Source organism: Pongo abelii, chromosome 5 (assembly GCF_028885655.2).
Source record: "Pongo abelii isolate AG06213 chromosome 5, NHGRI_mPonAbe1-v2.0_pri, whole genome shotgun sequence".
NCBI classification, from domain to species: domain Eukaryota; kingdom Metazoa; phylum Chordata; class Mammalia; order Primates; family Hominidae; genus Pongo; species Pongo abelii.
The window spans coordinates 112,523,545-112,546,620 of NC_071990.2; the positions used below are offsets into that span (position 1 = coordinate 112,523,545).

The window sequence follows — 23,076 nt, forward strand, 5'->3', positions numbered from 1 at the left end:
ATTTTTGTATTTTTAGTACAGAAGGGGTTTCACCATGTTGGACAGGCTGGTCTTGAACTCCTGACCTCAAGTGATCTGCCCACCTCAGCCTCCCAAAGTGCTGGAAGTACAGGTGTGAGCCATTGCGCCCTGGCCTTGAAACACTTTTTAATGTTTTAAGAAAAACATGTTAGCAAAACCTTATTTTCCATTGTCTATTTTAAATGAAATTTTGATGGAATATTACATGTTAAACCACAGAATTCTTACAACTCAAATAATATACGTATATATGTACTCACAAGTATATATTTAGATGTTCAAACACACATATCTTTTCACCATTGATAGAGAAGGAATATAATTTTAGCCAACCTATCATAATATATCCCTTTCTCTTTCAGAAAAAATATTTCTCAATGTAGATTGTCAGCTGGGCTTGGTGGCTCATGAATGTGATCCCAGCTTCGGCTTGGGAGGCCAGCCTGAGCAACATAGTGAGACCTCATCTCTACAAAAAACTTTTTTAAATTAGCCAGGCATGGTGCTGCACACCTGTAGTCCCAGATACTTGGGAGGCTGAGCATTATAGTAAGACCTCATCTCTACAAAAATTTTTAAGAACTAGCCAGGCATGGTGTTGCAGACCTGTAGTCCTAGATTCTTGGGAGGCTAAGGTGGGAGGATCACTTGAGCCCAGAAGGTGGCGGTTGTAGTAAGCTGACATTGTGCCACTGAACTCCGGTCTGGGCAACAGCACGAGACCTTGTCTCGACAACAACAAAATGTGAATTGTCCTCTTCATTCATACAATTTAACACACATTGAAGTATCAGATTTAAAAATGTTTATGATCAACAGTTTTCTTATATAAAAAAGTTTTGTAATTTGAAATAATTATGTAGTAAATGTCAAGGATGAATATTCCAGAAGTAGCACATTTGAGAGAAAGGAGGGAAACAATAACCTCAAAAAATATAATCTCACAGTAGAAATTTACAACTTGCCCTTATACAAAACTACTTCAGACATTCAGAACAGGAGGTGTTCCTATGGAGGGGAAGTAGTTTTCAGAACTAAAAATTAGCACCAGTAGACAGAAAATGTATGAGTAAAAAATTTGCATATGCAAATACATAGCTGCTTTGAAATAGAAAAATCCAAGCATTTGGAATATACTGCCTCCAAAAAAAATCTAATCAATAATGAAACAAATAAATTACAAATTATATTATTCAAAAACAGAGCATGTCAAAATACTTTATTACATATTTAATATTTATAAATTTTAGGGATTTTTATTAAAAATATTTAGATTTTTTTAAAATTACTATTTTATCATAAATGTAATTTTTTTACTTGACAAGTTATAGGATATCAAATTAGAACAGATGATGAAGATGAATGCTGCAGAAAAGTATAATATCTACCTCGTATTCCTTTTGTTAATTAGGTAATAACTAGTACATTTTCATGGTTTGTTTTTTAAATCGTTTATTCCTTGTAACACACTAATGTCAAGGTTTGCTTTTTTTTGATAAGTGTATAGATTAAAAAGATCCAATTCAATAAAAGGTTAAAATTTAATTATGGTAACCACTGATTTCTGATCACAACTAAGATATATGTAAAATTTTCATTTCCTTTACAACATTAACTAACCTTGGTATTTCATCTTGTTCCCACCGAAATAAAGTATCAGCAAGAGAATTTCCTGATAAATGATTCTTGCAGGATCCAGTTGCATGCAATGTATTACCTAGGAATAGAAAGGTAAAAGGAATAAATTCTACTTTTAATTTTCATATAATTACTTTTCAGAAGGTAATTTTTTTTTTTGAGATGGAGTCTCGCTTTGTTGCCCAGGCTGGAGTACAGCGGTGCAATCTCGGCTCACTGCAAGCTCCACCTCCCAGGTTCACGCCATTCTCCTGCCACAGTCTCCCGAGTAGCCTCCAAGCCCGGCAAATTTTTTTTGTATTTTTAGTAGAGACGGGGTTTCACAGTGTTAGCCAGGATGGTCTCGATCTCCTGACCTCGTGATCCGCCCGCCTCAGCCTCCCAAAGTGCTGGGATTACAGGCGTGAGCCACCAATGCCCAGCTGGTAAATGTTCTTCAAAAAATTTTATTACTCATAAATTACAGATCCCTTTTTATTGATATATAATATTTGTACATACTCATGGGAGCACATGTGGTATTTTCATACATGCATACAATCTGTAATGACAAAATCAAGGTACTTAGGATGTCCATCAGCCCGAACATTATTCACCATTTGTGTCGAGAACATTTCAAATCTTCTCTTCTAGTTATTTTGAAATATATAATGTATTGTTGTTAACTACAGTCACTCCTGTATGCTATCAAACACTAGAACTTATTTCGTCTAATTGTATGTCTATATCCATTAACCAAACTGTCTTCGTATCTTCCTGGAACCCTTCCCATACACCCTTCCCAGCCTCTAGTAACTACCTTTCTACTTTTTATTTATTTTTTTGACATCTTGCTATGTTGCCCAGACTGGAATCAATCTCCTGGACTCAAGCAATCCTCCTGCCTCAGCCTCCCATGTAGCTGAGACTACAGGGGTGCATCACGACTCCTGGCTAAAGATGAACTTTTTTTAGTTCCCACATCAGTAAGAACATGTGATATTTGTCTTTCTGGGCCTGGCTTATTTCATTTAACATAATGATCTCAATTCTATCCAGGTGGCTGCAAATGACAGAATTTCATTTTCATAAAAAATATGGCAGAATATAATTCCATTGTGTATATATACCACATTTTCTTTATCCATTCATCCACTGATGTACACTTAAGGTTGATTCTGTATCTTGGCTATTATAAATAGTGCTGCAATAAACATGGGGGTGTAGGTATCTATCTTTGATATATTGATTTCCTTTCCTTTGGATAAATACCCAGCAGTGGGATTGCTGTATCATATGGTAGTTCTAGTTTTTGGTTTCTGAGAAACCTCCATACTGTTTTGCATAATGGCTGTACTAATTTACATTCCCACCAACAATGTGTAAGAGTTTCCTCTTCCTTGCATCCTCACCAGCATTTGTTGGTGTCTTTTCCGTAACAGCCATTCTAACTGGGGTAAGATGATTGCTTATTGTGGTTTTGACTTGCATCTCCCTGATGATTAGCGATGTTGAGCATTTAAAAAATATACCTGCCGGCCATTTGTATGTCTTCTTTTGAGAAGTGTCTATTCAGGTACGAAACTATTTTTTTTCCTGTTGAGTTCCTTACATATTCTGGATACTAGTCTCATTTCATGAATAGTGTGCAAATATTTTCTCTCATTCTGTAGGCTGTCTCTTTACTCTGTTGATTGTTTCCTTTGCTGTGCAGAAGCTTTTTAGTTTACACAGTCCCTTTTGTCTATTTGCTTTGATTGCCTGTGCTTTTGAGGTCTTAGCCATAAAATTTTTTCCCAGACCAATGTCGCAGAGTATCTGTCCTACAATTTTTTTTTTTTTTTTCGAGACAGGGTCTCACTGTCATCCAGGCTGGAGTGCAGTGTATGATTATGGCTCACTGCAGCCTTGAGCTTCCAGGCTCAAATGATCCTCCCATCTCAGCCTCCCAAGCTACTAGGGCAACAGGCATGCACCATCGTGACTGGCTAATTTGTAGAGATGGGGTTTGACTATCTTGCCCAGGCTGGACTCAAATTTCTGGGCTCAAGTGATCCTCCCACCTCAGCCTCCCAAACTGTTGAGATTGGAAGAGTAAGCCACCATGCTCAGCCTATGTGTCTGTTTTTATACCAACACCATGCTAATTTGGTTACTAAAGCTTTGTAGTATTATTTTGCTCAGCCTATGTGTCCACTTTTATACCAACATCATGCTGATTTGGTTACTAAAGCTTTGTAGTACTATTTTGACCTCAGGTAGTATGATGTCTCCAATTGTTCTTTTTGCTCAGGATTGCTTTGGCTATTTAGGCTCTTTTGTGGTTCCACATGAAGTTTAGAATTTTTTTTCTATTTCCATGAAGAATGTCATTGGTATTTTGATATGAACTGCAATGAATCTTTAGATTTTATTGGAAAATATGGCCATTTTAACAATATTGTTTCTGATCCATTAACATGGGATATCTCCATTTGTCTATTTCCACTGTCTACTTCAGTTAATTTTATCAGTAATTTCTAGTTTTCCTCCTACACAACCTTTACTTCCTTGGTTAAATTTATTACTATTCTTTTTGGTAGCCATAATAAATGGGATTGTGTTCTTGTTTTCTTTTTCAGCTAGTTGTTATTGGTGCACAGAAATGCTATTGGTTTTTTGTGGGTTTTTAAAAAAATCTGCAACTTTACTAAATTTGTTTATCAGTTCTAAGAGTTTTTTGTTGGAGTCTTCAGGTTTTTCCATATATATCATGTCATCTGTGAAAAAGGGACAATTTGACCACTTTTTTCCCAATTTGGTGCCTTTTATTACCTGATTGCTATGGCTAGAATTTTCAGTACTATGTTGAACAGGAGTGGTAAAAATGGGCATCCTGTCGTCTTCTAGTTCTTAGAGGGCAGGTCTTCAGCTTTTCCCCATTCAGTAAGATGTCAAATGTGGGTTTTTCAGACATGATGTTCATTATTTGAGGTATGGTCTTTCTATGATTAACTTGTCAAGAGTTTTTATCACGAAGGGACACTGAATTTTATCAAATAACTTTTCTGTGTTAGCTGAGATGATCATATGGTTTTTGTCTTTCATTCTGTTGATGTGATGTATCACATTTATTGATTTGCATATAATGAACAATCCTTGCACCCCTGAAATAAGTTTTTTTTTTGAGACAGGGTCTCACTCTGTCACCCAGGCTTGAGTACAGTGGCATGATCTCGGCTTACTGTAACCTCCACCTCCCGGGCTCAAGCCATCCTCCTACCTAAGTCTCCCAAGTAGGTGGGACTACAGGTGCATGCCACCATACCCAGCTAATTTTTTTATTTTTTGTAGAGACAGGGTTTCACCATGTTGCCCAGGATGGTCTCAAACTCCTGGGCTCAAGTGATCTACCCACCTCAGCCTTCCAAAGTGCTGGGATTACAGGCATGAGCCACTGTGCCTGGCCCTAGGATAAATTTCACTTGATCATGGTGTATTTTTTTTTTTTTATGTTTTGTTGGATTCGATTTGTTAGTATTTTGTTGAGGATTTCTGTGTCTATGTTCATCAGTGATGCTGACCTGTAGTTTTCTTTTTTTGTTGTGTCCTGTCTGATTTTGGTATCAGGATAATGCTGGCTTCATAGAATGAGTTAGGAAGAATTTCCCCGTCTTCAAATTTTTGGACTAGTTTGAGAAGAACTGGTGTTAGTTTTTCTTTCTAAGTATGGCAGGATTCAGCAGTAAAGCCATCCAGACCTGGGCTTTTCTTTATTGGGAGACCTTTAAATTACAGATTCAATCTTGTTACTTGTGATTGGTCTGCTCAGGTTCTCTTTTTTAAAAATTTAAAAGAGACAAGGTCTCACTGTTGCCCAAGCTGGTCTTGACCTCCTGAGCTCAAGCCTTCCCCCCACCTTGACCTTCCAAAATGCTAGGATTGCAAGTGTGAGCCACTGTGCCTGGCCAGGTTTCCTATTTCTTCCTGGTTCAATCTTGGTATGCTGTAATGTGTCCAAAAATATATACATTCCCTCTAGGTTTCCCAACTTGTTCACATGTAGTTGTTCAGGATAGTCTCTGATGATCCTCTGTGTTTCTGTGATATAAATTGTAATGTCTCCTTTTTCATGTCTAATTTTATGTACGTCTTCTTTTTTCTTGGTTAGTCTAGCTAGCGATTTATTGATTTATCTTTTCAAAGCACCGGTTTTTCATTTCTCTGATCTTTTGTATTTTTTTTTTAGTCTCTATTTTGTTTAGTTCTACTCTGATCTTTATTATTTCTTTTCTTCTTCTAATTTTGGCTTTGTTCTTGCTTTTCTAGTTTCTTAAAGTACATCATTACATTGTTTATTTGAAATCTGTTTTTTTGATATAGGCACCTATTGCTATAAACTTACCTCTTAGTACTGTTTTTGCTGTATCTCACAGGTTTTGGTATGCTGTGTTTCCATTTTCATTGGTTTCAAGAAATTTTTGAATTTCCTTCTTAATTTCTTCATTGATCCAGTAAAGGTTCAGGAGCATTTTGTTTAATTTCCATGTATTTGTACAGTTTCCAAAGTTTCTCTTTTTATTGATTTCTAGTTTTATTCCATAGTGGTCAGAAAAGACACTTAATATGATTTCAATTTTCTAAAATTTGTTGAGACTTGTTTTGTGGCCTAACATATGATCTTTCCTGGAGAATGTTCCACATGCTGATGAGAAGAATGCGTATTCTGCAACTACTGGATAAAATGTTCTGTAAATGTCTGTTAGGTCCATTTGGTCTAAAGTGCAGTTTATTTATTTATTGAGACAGTGTCTTGTTCTGTCACCAGGCTGCAGTGCAGTGGTGTGACCACAGTTCACTGCAGCCTCAATTTCCCAGGCATAAGCAATCCTCCTACCTCAGCCTCCTGAGTAGCTGAGACCACAGGTGTATGCCACCACATCTGGTTGATTTTTATCTTTTTTGTAAAGATGAGATCTCACTATGTTACCTGAGCTAGTCTCAAATTCCTGGGCTCAAGCAATCCTCCTGCCTCAGCTTCTCAAAGTGTCAGGCTTACGGTGCCTGGCTCTAAAGTAAAGTTTAAATCCAATGTTTCTTTTTTGATTTTCTGTCTAGATTATCTGCCTAATGCTGAGAGTGAGGTGTTGAAGTCCCCAGCTATCACTGTATTGTATTGGCTAGTTGGGGACTTCAACACCCCACTCTCAGCATTGGACAGATGCTAATAATCAAATCTAATAACATTTGTTTTCAATCTAATAATATTTGCTTTATATATGTGGGTGCTCTGGTGTTGGGTGAATACATATTGAGAACTGTTACATCTTTTCAGCACTCTACATGTTCAGAGAAACTTCTCTAGCAGCAAACTATAGGAATGTTCCCTTTAAGTAAAATAATATACAACTTATGTGACTAGTTACTAAAATTGTGTCCTAAAAATTCACATACAGCAAGAAATACACACACAGGAAGAAACCATTGAGACTAATGGTTCAAAACTAAGAGAAGAAAAAAATTGCAATGTATAAATCCAAGGAAAAAATGGCTACAATACTTTTATAGTAGAATAAAGGTATGATACATAAAATGTGCTACTGTGGTAGATATGCTTAACATCTTATTTGCAAAATAAAGAATTATTACAAATTCTTAAATATTTTAATCTATACTCCTAGGGTAGCTACATGAACCTCAACTAAAATTCAAATGGAAATTCCACATAAAATTCAAAAGATACTTTTAATACTAATCCCTGAACAAAAAGAAAATACACAATGCATTCCAGAAGTAATGGCAGTAACGATGATTGGAAACCTGGGTCAAATGCAAATAGAATTTGAGCTGCAATTGAAGAGACTACACATTTCTGCTTAGATGTCCCAGTTTCAGAAAACAGTCCTGAGGTCATTCTTTGGAAGTAGTTTCTAAATTTTAGTACCTTTGTTGTGATTTCTTAGGAGAATTTAAGTTTTCTGAGAGAAAGTTGGCTGGGTGCGGTGGCTCATGCCTGTAATCCCAGCACTTTGGGAGGCCAAGGTGGGCAGATTACCTGAGGTAAGCAGTTTGAGACCAGCCCGGCCAACATGGTGAAACCCCGTCTCTACTATAAAATACAAAAATTAGCCAGGCATGGTGGTACATGCTTATAATCTCAGCTACTCGGGAGGCTGAGGCAGGAAAATTGCTTGAGTCCAGGACGTGGAGGTTGCAGTGAGCCGAGATCGTGCCACTGCACTCCAGCCTGGCCGACAGAGTGAGACTCTGTCTCCAAAAAAAAAAAAAAGAAGAAGAAAAAAAAAGAAAGTTGAATGAGTGGCATCAAAAAGAATCCCAACATTAGGATACTAAATTTACAATCCTCTCCAGCTAAATTTAGTACTTTGATTTTCTTATTTGGCTAGTTTCATCACAAGATGGTATAGGTAGAATGATATAAGGCATTACCATCTTTGCTATTTTGACAAAACACATGCCAAAACATGCAACTGGTCTTATATACATTCAGAAATTTTAAAAGGCTTTGCTACTGTATGGATAGGGCATTTATAATAAATTACTTTGCAAGTTGTAAATTACAACAAATATTATTTTCTAATAAACTGACACAAATAAAGAATCTACACAAGTTTACTGTTCCAGTTACTATACCATACTGTTTTAGTATATTTCCCTAAAGAACATGGAAACGCCCAAATTTAAATATATATAATTCTATATTATATATACACATATTTTTCAACTGTGGATGTTAAAAAAATATAAAATGCTTCTGTGGTGCTCCAAACATTTGTTCCATTTATTCGTCTTTTACCCATGTGGGGGGAAAAAAGAAAAAAGAAAAAAAAATTGTCCCATTTACATACTTTATATACTTCACTTTAACAACTACAGTAATTAGCATCATTTCCATTTCATTTGACCACTGATTATACAACTGAGTGCTGAGGCAAAACTGTATATGTACATATGATATTCAAATTTCTAAATCATTTTCATTTTTTAATATATTTTACTTTCAAAAGTAAAACTCCATTAACATGTATTATATTATCAGGTAAAATGAAGTTATGCATACATGTAATACATATATTTACTTACAAGAAGTTTACTGTCAAGTTAAACTGTAATGTGCCTGAGATAACATGACAAAATAAAATAAAAAAAATTATTCATTGATTTTGTACATGATTTCAGTATAATCTTTTATCTCATACTAAACAAAAACAAAAACCTGAGGGCTAACTATATGATAAAAGAAGATGTAAATTTTTTTATCATACTGCAATTTCCCTGTTTTTAACTTCCCTTCTACTATTAGGTTGGTACAAAACTAATTGTGATTTTTGCCACGGAAAGTAATAGCAAAAGCTGCAATTACTTTTGCACCAACCTAATAAATTTCACATAATGATGCCTTCAAATCTGTAAACACTTCCTATATTCTGAAAAAATCCTTCTGAGTACCATTTCAATAATCTAACTTTTATAAAGAAAATAAATGGTTTCTGTATATTTGCTAATTCAAACTATTCTTGTGCTTTTTCACTTACTGGAAAAAACTAATTATGAAAATTATCTCCTCTTTCTATAATACCTAATGTATATACTCTAGAAACTCTTCCATTCCTCAATCTGTCTTAAATTCTCAGTTATACTTGACACTGATAACTAACTTATTATTTTCCCCAGTAACCTTTTTATTTTTGAATAACTTTAGATTTACAGAAAAGTTCCAAGGGTACCACAGAGAGTTTCCATATACCAGACACCTGGTTTCCCTCATTGTTAACATATTATCATGGTATATCTGTCAAAACAAAGAAACTGACACTGGAAGATTACTATTAACTAAACAAAACCTTTTATTTGAATTTCACCAGTTTTTCCACTAATGTCCTCTTTCCGTTCCAGAATCCAATCTACGACACCACACTGCATTCAGTTGCCATGTCTTCCCAGTCTCCTCTGGTCTATTTATCTGTCCTTCCTTGCTTTTCATGACCTTTGCAGTCATGAATACTGATGAGATAACCTGTAGGACAACTCCCAATTTGGGTTTGTCTGATGTTTTTCTCATGAGTAGACTGGGGTTACGAGTTTTTGGCAAGAATGTCACACAGGTGAAGTACCTTTGTTATCACATTACATGAGGGGGCACATGACACCCACATGACATAATAACTGGTGACATTAAACTTCATCACTTGGTTAAGGTACATCACGTGGTCATAGAGTTTGATGAGTGAATATTCATGTATCCACCAACCCAGGACTGTACAGAATAATTCCTTCACTCTTAAAAAGTTCCCCTGTACATCCCCTTTGCAGTCAATACTTCCCTCTCTCCTAAACCCTAACAACTAATAGTCCATTTTCTACTTCTATAGTTTTGCCTTTTCCAGAATGTCATGTGAATGAAGTCACACAGTTTGTATCCTTTTTGGTCTGGCTTCTTTCACTTAGCAAAATGCTTTGAAGATTCATCCATGTTATGTGAATCAATTATTTGTTCCTTTTTATCACTAAATGTTATCAAAGTTTATCCATTTCCCTGTTGAATGGACATCTCGGTTGCTTTACATTTTTGGCAGTTATGAATAAAGTTGCTATAAACATTTGCATACAGGTTTGGGTGGACCTAAATCACTTAGGTAAACATACCTAGGAGTGCCATCACTGGGTCGCACTCTAAGTCTATGTTTAGTGTTCTGAGAAACTATCTGTCTTCCAAAGTGACTATACTATTTTGCATTCCCACCAGCAAAGAATGTCAGTGCTGCTGTTCCACCTCTTGGTCAACATTTGTTATTGTTAGTCTTGTGAACTGTAGTCATTCTAATAGGTATATAGTGGTAGCCCTTTGTAGTTTTAATCTGTATTTCCCTAACAACATATAATGTTGAATATCATCTTTTCACGTGTTTGCCATCCTTATATCTTCTTTGGTGAAGTGTCTGTTTAGGTCTTTTGACCATTTTTAATTGGACTGTTTGCTTTCTTATTGTTGGTTTTTAAGAATTCTTATATATTTTATACACAAGTCCTCTATCAGATTGTAATTTGCAAACATTTTCTCCCAGTCCATGACTTGTCTTTTCATTTTTTAACACTGTTTTTCACAAAGTAAAAGTTTTTAATTTTGACAAAATCTAACATCAATTTCTCTTTTCATGGATCATGCTTTTGGTGTCATATCTAAAATTTCATTGCCAAACCCAAGATTAGGCACATTTTCCCTTTATTTTCTGCTAGAAGTTTGATAGGTTCATATTTTACATTTAAGTTTGTGAAGTACTTTAATTATTATTTAAGGTGTGAAGTATGTGATGTATAAGGTGTGAAGAACATACAAAAATATGTTCTTTTATTTTTATTGCATACGGACATCCAATTATCCCAGCACTATTTGTTGAAAAGGCTACGCTTTCTCCATTGAATTACCATTATATCTTTGTCAAAGTTAAGTTGACTATATGGGCCACTTACGGATTATTTCAAATATAGGTCTATTTCTGGACTCTATTCTGTTCCATTGGTATATGTGTTTATCTTTTTGCCAATACCATGCTGTCTTGATAACTGTTGCTTTATAGTAAGTCTTGAAAGTGGGTAATGAACTCCTTAAACCTTAACTTTTGGAAGTCTCCGTACTTTAAAAAAGGATTATCTCCTGGACATGAAATAATACAACCTTCACAAAGATGGGAGAAATTAGTGGACAGTTGTCTCTGTCCTGCTTTTCTTCTATCTTCCCTCTTCCTTCTTTTCCTTTCAGTCTTTATGGAGAAAACGCCAAGCCTACTTCATCCTTCATTATATGATTCCCTCTTGGGAATTCTAAGGACCAAGGGCAAGTTATTTGCTCACATACTTTGGTTTACTGTGGGAATTTTATACTATTCTAAGATACAGAGAAGATAAGAAAAACTGGCATTTAGTAAACTCTAAGTTGTCATCTAAACCTGAGGTTATTATCCAGAAGAATTAGTTATGAACAAATGAATTACTCTGCTCTAAAAAGGAGGCACATGCTAGTTTCAATGCTTCCATATTTGTGTATTTAAAATAAAAATGTAATTTTAATAAGTTGTCACCACAAAACATTCTCTTCTGAAAAAAAGTTTTAATGCATAAGTTGTTCCACATAAGAAAATTACTAGCATGCTGGAGAGACAAAACAAATAAAACTATTAGTGAATATAACATGACATTAGAGCACTGCATATAGCATCATTATTTGATAAAGATTCTGGAGGCCAGGCGTGGCGGCTCATGCCTGTAATCCCAGCACTTTGGGAGGCTGAGGTGGGTGGATGGCTTAAGCCTAGGAGTTCCGAGACCAGCCTGAGCAACATGGCGAAACCCTATCTCTACAAAAAAAAATCCAAATTAGCTGAGTGCGTTGGCATGCACCTGTAGTTCCAGCTACTTGGGAGACTGAGGTGGGAGGATGGCTTGAGCCCAGGACGTGGAGGTTGCAGTGAGCCAAGATCACGCCACTGCACTCTAGCCTGGCCAACAGAGCGAGACTCTGTCTCTAAATAAATAAATAATAAAGACTCTGGATTATAGTTTTTTAAGTCTTCATCTAATAATTCAAAATATCTGAATTCTTTGCAGGTCTGGGGTGTGTGTGTGTTTACTGGGTTTTACTCATGGAGGCTAGTTTTCTTGTGTGACTGGTATATTCTAAATTGTGTGCCAAACCACATTATACTTTAAATTATATTTTTAGGAATAACTTGAGACCAATAAAGATAGACCAGGTACAGCCTGTAATCCCAGCATTTTGGGAGTCTGAGGCGGGAAGAATGCTTTAGCCCAGGAGTTTAAGACCAGCCTAGACAACAAAGTGAGACTCCGTTTCCACAAAAAATATAAAAAAATTGGTCAGGGGTGGTGGCACGGGCCTGTGGTCCCAGCTACATAGGAGGCTGAGGTGGGAGGACTACATGATCCCAGGAGGTGGAGGGTGCAGTGAGCCATGTTCATGCTACTGCACTCCAGCCTGGTGACAGCAAAACACTGTCTCATAAAGAAAAAAATAATAAAAAATAAAAATAATATCCTCTAGGGAGGATTTCCACTTGCTGCTTCTGTCAGATCTGAGTCTATTACTAGACCAGCACCACCTTAGATCAAGCTCTGGATTTGGGAATCTCTTTTAGTCCCAGGAGATTCAAACTATACTGGAAAAAAAATGTCTGAAGTATGTTCCATTTCCCAGTCTGTGCTCATCTTAAGAGTATGCATTTGAGGCCCTACCTTAACCTGTGGAGGGCTCCCACCTGCTGGGCAGGACCGAGTTCTGCTTTCCATCTCTCACACCCAGCATGGCCTTCCCAAATAAGGTTCTTAATTTTCCAAGATTAGTAAATGCCCTCAGATCAAAAGTTGCTTTTAGCGCTCTATTCCCTTTTGGCCTGCACTTCTTTATTGTTCATAAACTCTTCAATGCATTTAAATTTTTTTATTTCAATGTTGCCTGGCCTTTAAATTGTTTTTAGCAGAAGGGGTGATCCCACTAACCTAGCCCACTATTCACGGCAACAAAAAGAAACCCTCCCTGGTGACTTTTCAGAGCATAGTTTGGGTATGGTAGAAGAAATGGGAGGAGTTAAACTAAAAGTGAACTAAGAGACAAAAAATGCTAACCTCTGCTTCAAGAAGGCTGACAGTGATGGAAAGGAAAACAAATTATGGCAGTTAGAAAGGATATTAGGACTGGAAGTGTCAGTTTCATTTTAAGAGAAGTAGAAGGGAAGGAATTCAATGAGAAGAAAAGGCAAAAGATGCTAAAACACTTGACACAGAAATTCTACTCCCAGGTAGGTGTCCAAGAGAAATGAAAATATATAGCTACACAAAAATTCATAAATGGATGTTCACAGCAGCATTGTTCATAATAGCCAAAATATCCATTAACTGGGATAGGAATAAATAAAACGTAGTGTATTCACATAACAGAGTATTATTTGGCCATAAAAAGGAACGAAGTACTGATATAAGCTACAACACTGATGAACTGTGAAAACATTATGCTAAGCAGAAAAAAACCCCACATGCTATATGATTCCACTTACATTAAATGTGCAGTATGGGCAAATATACAGAGACCAAAAGTAGATTAGTAAGGTTGCTCAGGAGTGAGAAACGTGGGAAGCTCGGGGGTGACTGCTACAGGTCATAGGATTTCTTTCAGAGGTGATGAAAATGTTCTAAATTTGTGGTGATGGTTGCATAACCCCAAATACAGGACTACCCCATTAAATTGTGCTTTGCTTTATTGCATTTTGCAGATATTGCAATTTTTACATATTGAACATTTGTGGCAACTCTGCATTGAGCAAATCTATTGGTGCCATTTTTACAAGAGCATGTGTTCATTTTGTGCCTCTCTGTCACATTTTGGTTCCTCTTGTAATATCTCAAACCTGTGAACAGTGATCTCTGATGTTACTATTGTTAATTGTTTTCAGGTACCACAATAAACCGTGCCCATCAAAGACAGCGAACTTGAGTGTTTTCAACTGCTCCACTGACTGGCCATTCCCGTTTCTTTCTTTCCCAGCACCTTCCTATTCCCTAAGACACTACAATATTGAAATTAGGCAAATTAGTAACCCTACAATGGCCTCTAAATGTTCAAATGAAAGGAAGAGTCACATGTCTCTCACTTTAAATCAAAAACTAAAAATGATTAAGCTTACCAAGGAAGGCATGTCAGAAGCCAAAATAAGCCAAAAGCTAGGTCTCTTGTGCCTAGCCAAGTAGTGAATGCAAAGGAAAAGTTCTTGAAGAAAATTAACAGTGCTACTCCAATGAAACACACAAACGATAGGACAGTGAAATAGGCTTACTGCAGATAGATGAAACAGCAGGGGCTGATGTAGAAGCTGCAGCAAGTTCTCTGGAAGACCTAGCTAAGATAACCGATGAAGGTGGACACACTAAATAACAGATTTTCAATGTAGATGAAAACAACCTTATCTGGGAAGGAGATGCTGTTTAGAACTTTCATTGCTAGAGAGCAGTCAATGCCTGATTTCAAAGCTTCAAAGGACTCTCTTTGTAGGGTTAGTTAATGCTACTGGTAACTTGAAGTTGAAGCCAATGCTCATTTGCCATTCTGAAAATCCTAGGGCCCTTAAGAATTATGCTAAATCTACTCAGCCTGTGTTCTATAAGTGGATCAAAAAAGCATGGATGACAGTATAACGGTTACAGCATGGTTTACTGAATATTTTAAGCCCATTTTTGAGAACTATTGCTCAGAAAAAAAGATTCCTTTCAAACTATTTCTGCTCACTAACAATGCACCTGGTCACTCAATAGGTCTGATGGAGATGTACAAGAAGACTAATGTTGGTTCCCTGCCTGCTAACACAACATCCATTCTGCAGCCCATGGGTCAAAGAGTAATTTTGACTTTCAAGTCTTATTATTTAAGAAGTGCATTTCATAAGGCTATAGCTGTCACTGACAGTGATTCCACTGATGGATCTGGGCAAAATATATTGAAAACCTTCCAGAAACGATTCACCATTCATGATGCTCCAGCCTTCTCTCGTCTGTAACTTTCCATTCCAACAGTAAAAAATCTGGGATCTTCTACTTTTCACCTCAGAAAGTTACAAATGTAAAAGGAAAAATAAATTTGTCTTGAGAGGAAATCACTTATTCAAATAGCCATGTTATTCTGTTTTGTTCATAATATCAAACGCTCTATAAATAAAGAACTTTAAAGCAATACCAAATTCACCCAGAGAAAGCTCTGCCTGCAATATTTTTCAGGTCATGTCACACAAAGAAAAATAATAATGCTTGCACAGCCCACTGAAATAAAATGGACAAGGATGTTCAATGGTGGAGATGATGGCTCAAGGGACTTAGGAATCCGTCTGGAATGCTGAAAGACCAACACCTCCACTAACCTACAGCTATTCACACCATCAGGGAAGTGCTGGACTAAAATAACAAGGCTCTAACAACTCCAGGGATTTCTAGAATTGTGTATCATACACTATTCCTAAAATATAAAAAGTAACATTAAGGTCTGAGGTTAAAAAAAAAGAAAGAATCACAATACATATCAATTGCTAAGCAGTGTAAAGGGTTCACTTTTGCAGTGGTCTAGAACTAAACCCACAATACCTTTTACATAGCCTGTATACTAAAAACCATCAAACTGTCCTCTTTAAATGGACAGAAATTATAACTCAATAAAGCTGTTAACAAAAAAAAATTTTTTCTGAGATGCTGTTTCTGACAATCTCTAATCCCACTTTGCATGTATTTCTTTTCATTCTTTAGTCACTCAACATTTATTTTCTAAATATATATTATTTTATAAATCACTGACTATATAACACTTGTTTCAAAACTTTAATTTGACTGAAAATTAACCTTACTTTTCCTTCTTGCTTTTCGGAACTTGACAGCAGCCAGATTTATTAAATTCATGCCATAAAGATTGTAGTCAATGAAGAGCTGTAGGAGGTAGGGAATATGAGCTTCATGAGGCTGGTAAAATTTATTCATTATGGCTCCGCTTTGCAAAAGTTCACATATCCTAAATTAGAAAAAAAAAGTTTTATTATAAAATTATGTTCCCTAAAATGTTAAATGAAACAATGATTATAGAAATATAGAGAACAAAACACTTATTAGCACAGAAAATTTCCATCTCAACTTTACCGGAAATTTGTATTTTGTTAGAAATTAAAAGTTTCAATCAAGTTTTCAAGTAAGCAACATGTTCTGAATAACAAAAAACTGCATGGATGAAGAATATTTTGTCTTAAACCAATTTGATACTAACTATATTTAAAAATTCAAATAAAAGGTTTTTAAAATAAAATTTTTCTTTTAAAAATAAATAATTTTGAAAAGATTAAATAAATATTCAAAAAAGGAAAAGAAATCATTACTTATAATCCCACCACTCAGAGGTATTGCCATTTTGATATTTTTCTTTCCTGAGTATTTTTTTTTCCTTCATGATGACGAATACAAACAACAGACAATTATACACAGCATAGTTAAGTACTATGTGGGGAAATACATTAAACGTCTAGAAAAGATACTAAACAGATAGAGGTGCAGAGGTGGTTTCTGCAAAACCTTAGAGAAACTCTCTAAGCAAGAGACTAAATGATGAACTAGAGGCACTTTTTTCTCTGAAGAGAGGGAAGAGTATTCACATAAATAAAACTGCACATGTAAAGGGTCACGAGAAAACATGGCTTATTCAGGAACTGAAACCACTGAGTAAGACTGTGACCTAGTGTCAGAGGCAGGGATAGAGAAATAATGAGAAGTAAGAGCATGCAGAGCCTGTTAAGACATTTGAAGAGGTAGTGAAATTTGTCTGAGAGGTGAACATCAGAAAAGTGACATCACCAGACTAGCTATAGAACACAGAAGACTAAAGGTAAGGAGTAAATAGGCTGGAAAAACTAAGGATGGTGGCTATAACAAGGATCATAGAAATGTACTGATTCAGGAGACATATAAGGGGTGAAATGATCAGGCCTTGATGACTAACTAGATGTGAAGGGTGAGACAGAAAAGGGGCTGAGGGTGATGCCTTGCTTAAGCAGCTGGTTAGTGGTGTTGCAATTATTTGAAAGGGGAAGAACTGTAAGAAAAATTGGTTTGTTTGGGATTTTTTGGAAGGGGAATAAGGATAAACTCAATTTAGACACAAGGGCATTTAGGTATAGTGGGGATCCAATAATAATAATAATATTGGAAATGAATCATAAAGAAAATAATAATCATTTTATTAACACAGCAGAGGTAACTAACATATTTCTGAGCACTATATATTGGATACTGTGATAACATACTTTATTACAAGTAATGTTTATTACAAGTCTGTGGTACGATCATCTCCATTTTATAAATAAAGAAATTATCTTAGATTTAAAAATCACACAAAAGGTAGAAGAGCTCTGAAGTGGGAGGACCACTTGAGCCCAGGAGTTCCAGGTTACAGTGAGGTATGATGGCACCACTGCATGCCATCCTGGGCAACAGAGCAAGATCCTGTCTCTTAAAAAAACAAAGGGGCTAAAATTCAAATCAAAATTTCTCTGCCTTGTGAGCCCTCACTCTTAACCACTCGGCTATTCCATCTATCCAGTAGATGGTTTGATATATTGTTTAGAAGCTCTAGAGAGAAATTAGGCTATTCATATACGTTTAGAAGTCAAAAGCATAAAGATAAACAAAAACAAAAACAAAAACCAAACAAACCCATGGGAGTAGATAAGTCTGTAGAGGGAAGAGAAAATATACAGAGAAAAGATGAAAGTCTAAAGCAAAATTCTAAGAAACAACCATAGATGTTAAAAGGGAAACCAAGAAAATGGCAGAAATATGATTGATCACACTGGTATGAGAAAAACTAGAGGTGGTATATATCACAGAAGCTAACATTTAGGATTGTTTTAAGGCATCATAAGCATCACCATGAGGTCAAAAAGTAAGGACCTAAAATTGGATTTAGCAACACAGAGGTCATTAGTGAAAGCAATTTTCAGTAAAATGGTTGGGAGTAAGTTAAAGAGTAAGTAAAAGAGTGAATTAAAGAGTGAATGGGAAAGTTAAAGAGTAAGTTAAAGAGTGAATGGGAAAGCCAAGCACAGCGGCTCCTGCCTGTAATCCCAGCACTTTGGGAGGCAGAGGCAGGCGGATCACTTGAGGTCAGGGGTTCTAGACCAGCCTGGCCAACATGGAGAAACCCTGTCCTTAATAAAAATACAAAAAAATTAGTCAGACGTGGTGGTGGTGCCTGTAATCCTAACTACTCAGGAGGCTGAGGCAGGAGAATTGCATGAACCCGGGAGGATGAGATTACAGTGAGCTGAGATCGTGCCATTGACCTCCAGCCTGAGCAACAGGGCAAGATTCCATTTCAAAACAAACAAACAAACAAACAATGAATGGGAGGTAAGAAGTTGGACACACAAAGTATAGATAAATCTTTCAAGGAGAATGGCTATAAGAGAAAGGTGTTTCTATGAGTATGAATGTGTGCGTATAATTAGCAAAGTTTTATTAATATTAAAATGGAATTGGAAAGAAAGATGGGAATAGCGGATAGATGGAAGCGATCCTTGAAAACATCAAAGAAGATGAATCTGGAGCCTCAGAGGTGAGGAGGAAAAATTTCTTTCACAGAACAGGCAGCGAGGAGAGAATGGATGTAAATGCAATTTAAGGTTAAGAAAGCCTTAAGAGAGCTTTATTCCAGTGGTTCTCAAACTTTTTGGCCCCAGAACCCCTTTCATTCTTAAAATGTTATTGAGGGGCTGGGCATGGTGGCTCGCGCCTGTAATCCCAGCACTTTGGGAGCCTGAGGCGGGCAGATCAGGTCAGGAGTTTGAGACCACCTGGCCAACATGGTGAAACCCCATCTCTACCAAAAATATTAAAAAATTAGCCAGGCATGGTGGTGGGCACCTGTAATCCCAGCTACTCAGGAGGCTGAGGCAGGAGAATTGCTTGAACCTGGGAGGCAGAAGTTGCAGTGAGCTGACACGGTGCCACTGCACCCCAGCCTGGGCAACAGTGAGACTCCGTCTTAAAAACAAAACAAAACAAAACAAAAACGACGTTACTGAGAACACTAAAGAGCTTTTGTTTATGTGGTTTATATCTACTGATATTTACCATACTAGAAATTAAAACAGAAATGCAGTGGTGCGATCTCGGCTCACTGCAACCTCCACCTCCAGGGTTCAAACGATTCTCCCACCTTAGCCTCCAGAATAGCTAAGACGATAGGTGCTTGCCACAAGCCCAGCTAATTTTTGTATTTTTTGGTAGAGATGGGGTTTCATCATGTTGGCCAGGCTTGTCTCAAACTCCTGACCTCACGTGATCTGCCCACCTCGGCCTCCCAAAGTGCTGAAATTACAAGTGTGAGCCACCGTGCCCCACCTACTAATTTTAAAATAACAATAAACTCCTATGTTAACATAAATAACATTGTTTTAAACTATATTTTTCAAAACAAAAACAACTTAGTGAGAAAAGAAACATTGTTTTACATGTTTACAAATCCTTGTTTTAACAGAAGATAGCTGGATTATTACATCAGCCTCTGCTCAATCTGTTGCAGTATATCGCTTTTGTTGATGTATATGAAGAAAATCTAGCCTCACACAGATATGGAGTTGAAAAAGAAAGAATAATTTAATAGCCTTTCATGTTACTTTCATTTTGTCACATAAATGTTACAAAGATATATAACCAAGGGTCAAAATTCAATAAAATAATTTTTACCATGTTCTAATGGATATTCTAATGTGAAACCGGCTTTTTTTTTTTTTTTAAAGGTGAGTGCTTAGTGGTAGAAAACACAATGATTAGTAGTTGATGTCATTACCCTGATTTCAGACAAGGTGCGGGGTTAACCCACTATCAATGAAAACAGTGTAAAAGGAAAATTAGTATAATCTTAGTATAATAAAGATCTTAGTATTTTAGTATAATAAAGATAATTCTGACCATACAAATCCCCTGAAAGGGTTTCAGAAATCCCCACTTCACATTTTGAAAACCACCTCTCTAGAATGATGGGTTCTATTTTCTCTAAGAAGGTAAGGCCTGAGTAGAGGATAGAGAATAGTAGAGATAATTAACTAGAAAAAAGTAGACATACAGCAGGCAGGGAAGGGTCTGGGTGAAGTTGAAAACCATTTACAGTGGCATCAGTGTGTAATTTTTTAAAAAATTTTTTTATTCTGCAGTAATCAGAAACTGAGGCTTAGTGGAGAGAAAATAAATGGATGAATTCAGAACTGACGTTTTCATTTGGCAGACCAAAGAGTACCACAATTTTTGCTTATATATTTGGGTTACTTGTGCATTCTCTAACTCCCCAGCTTGTTGTAAGTTCCCTGAGGGCATGAACCATAAACACTTTGCTCACCATGTCTGCCCAGCAACTTCCACAGATCATCAAATAATGTAGGTACTTTACAAATATTTATTAAACATGCATAAACATGTCTGGTATGGTGGCTCAGGCCTGTAATCCCAGCATTTTGGGAGGCTAAAGTGGGAAGATCACTGGAGCCCAGGAGTTTGGGGTTGCAGGGAGCTATGATTGCACCATTGCGTACCCCAGCCTGGGCGACAAAGCAAGACTGTCTTGAAAAAATAATAAATGAATAAATAATGATGAATAAATGAATGAATCCATTAATAAATCAGGAATTTTAAAATGGCATTGTGATAAGCTGACTATATAATTTAAAGCAAACTTACTGAGAACAGTTTAGTGTTTGCTATGGTTGCAAGGAAAAAAATTGATTGTATTTATAATTTGTTTATAGGTTATTTATAAAACACTTATGCCTCTTTTAATCATGGCTCCCACTCCAGCGCAACTTGTGGACGAGAAAGGGAAAAATGACTGAGGTTTACTCTCTTACCACTCTGCATGTGTGTGAGAGAATAAGAGTCCACAGAAATTGCTCTTTTGTACTCCACGAATATGAGGAAGTATGAGTAGAGGGGAACTGGTACAAAACAGAAGTTATTTTGGGTAAGATCAAGGGCAGGATGTAGGAAAACTAGTTTTCAATTACAAGGGAATAATCATTGGGAATTGAGCTGTGCTTCAGTGAAGTACTCAAATGGTTTAATCCAGGGTAAACCTCATGTCCTGGGCAGTTGTGCCCCCTGTAGTGCTTTAATTCACTATGGGAAAACATCCAATCTGTGTTTTACAAAAAACTTTTTGGAACCCAGTACCTACTAGCAGAGAGGACCTCCTGAAAAAACAATACTCAGTATACCTCCGAGGTCACTTTTACCCTAGCTTGCCACTATACATAGTGAAAATCCTTGTTTTCAATCTGAAAGGATGATTAAAATCTTCCATATATGTGCCCTTCCCTGCCCTCCAGGATGATTGAGAGGATAAGCTAGAGGCAGGGAGACTAACTGAGGGAAGAAAAAACAACCAAAACCAAAACCAACAAAAAACCTGGAATATAAAATTTCACCAACATCTAGTAAACAGTCAACAGGTTTCTGAGATCTCAAAAGCCCTCTCACTCTGGACTCACTCCTACATATTTCTCCTTGCTTTGAAGCTAAAGAGCAACTTTCTCTTAATGCTGAACTAAGGTCTGGCCAGAAGAGGCCTAACATCACACAAGGCAGCCATAATCTCTCCTTACCTACTTCTACCAACTCTCTAATCTGTAACAGGAAAGAAGCAGTTGGGAGCCTCCACCTCTAAAATATCCTTCATAGAGTCCAAGCCACTGGTCTCTCTCTATACACGTATATGTGTATTTTATAGTCTCTGTCTTTAATAAGACTAAAAACTATAGAGGCCTTCTTTCTAGATTTTATTATTAAAATACTTAAATGATAGTTATTCATATTTTGGTTTCATTTATCTTTGTACCTTTTCACCATTGCAGGATTGTAAAGATAGATCTTCATAAAGTGTCTTTCTTTCTCATGATAACCATAAAAAGGCCTGAAATATAAGAAAAAAATATTTCAAATTATTTTCATAATTCAGAGATGAAATAATTCAACTTATTGCCCTAATTAGATTCAGCTGGCCAAATTCAGTCTTACGTTTAATATTATCCATCCCAGCAAAAAAAAATTAAAAACCCCCAAACCTTTCAGTTAAACCTAGCACAGGTTAACATGAAATACTGAAGCTTTTTAAAAAAGTGTAAAAAATATCACTTTCTTTACATTACTGATGATGGGAATTAAAAATTATCACTCTGAAAAAACTATGGACAAAAAGGAAGAACAAACCATCCACCCCTTAATCTCAAACATCAAGACTCTTTAAGTGGCTTTTTGTTTTCTTTACTCCACATATAAGAAAACATATTTTTGTTTGCTTTACTCCACATATGAGAGAAACAGATCTTTCAGCCGCCGCCTTCTGGCTCCCATTTTTTTGTTAAAAACTGAAGTTCTTCTTCAACAAAGTCCTTTAATTAACAACACTTACATTACTTTCCTTATTCAGCTGTTTATTATTATTTTATAAGTTCAATAGGCAGAGACAATTTACCTATTATATGTACACACAGCATATATTTCAGTAGCTGATATGAATAAACCTGTAACACACAACCATATCAAGCGCAGCCTGTGAAAAAACTGTGTAGACAGGAACTTAAGAGACTGAAAAAGACCGTGGACTTACTTAAGCAACCTAATCATGTTATGGCTGAGTTTTTTCTCAGGGTATCAGCTGGAATGAGGAAAGGGGGAAGCAAAAGACTATATAACAGGGAGAGAAATCCTCGGTGCAAGATGAAATAAGCTGAACTCTCACATCATTTCAGGAGGATCTGAAACTACACTACAACCTCTGATATACAGAACACTATTTTCAAAGATGATGTAATTAGAAACAATACATAAACAGGCGTAAATTTGTGAATGAAATAA

The 23,076-nt window shown here is 36.4% G+C and overlaps 1 protein-coding gene across 5 annotated transcripts in view; it reads right to left on the reverse strand.

Annotated features, from left to right (window-relative positions):
* The window catches only part of REV3L (REV3 like, DNA directed polymerase zeta catalytic subunit), a 185,834-nt gene that overhangs the window by 92,098 nt on the left and 70,660 nt on the right, over window positions 1-23,076 (reverse strand). For all 5 annotated transcript variants that reach the window (XM_024248980.3, XM_063725258.1, XM_063725257.1 and 2 more), the window contains 3 exons: window positions 22,058-22,132; window positions 16,035-16,195; window positions 1,642-1,738 (listed from right to left, as the gene is read on the reverse strand). In XM_024248980.3, coding sequence (XP_024104748.3) covers window positions 1,642-1,738; window positions 16,035-16,195; window positions 22,058-22,132 — 333 coding nt within the window. The remainder of the gene's footprint in view (window positions 1-1,641; window positions 1,739-16,034; window positions 16,196-22,057; window positions 22,133-23,076) is intronic.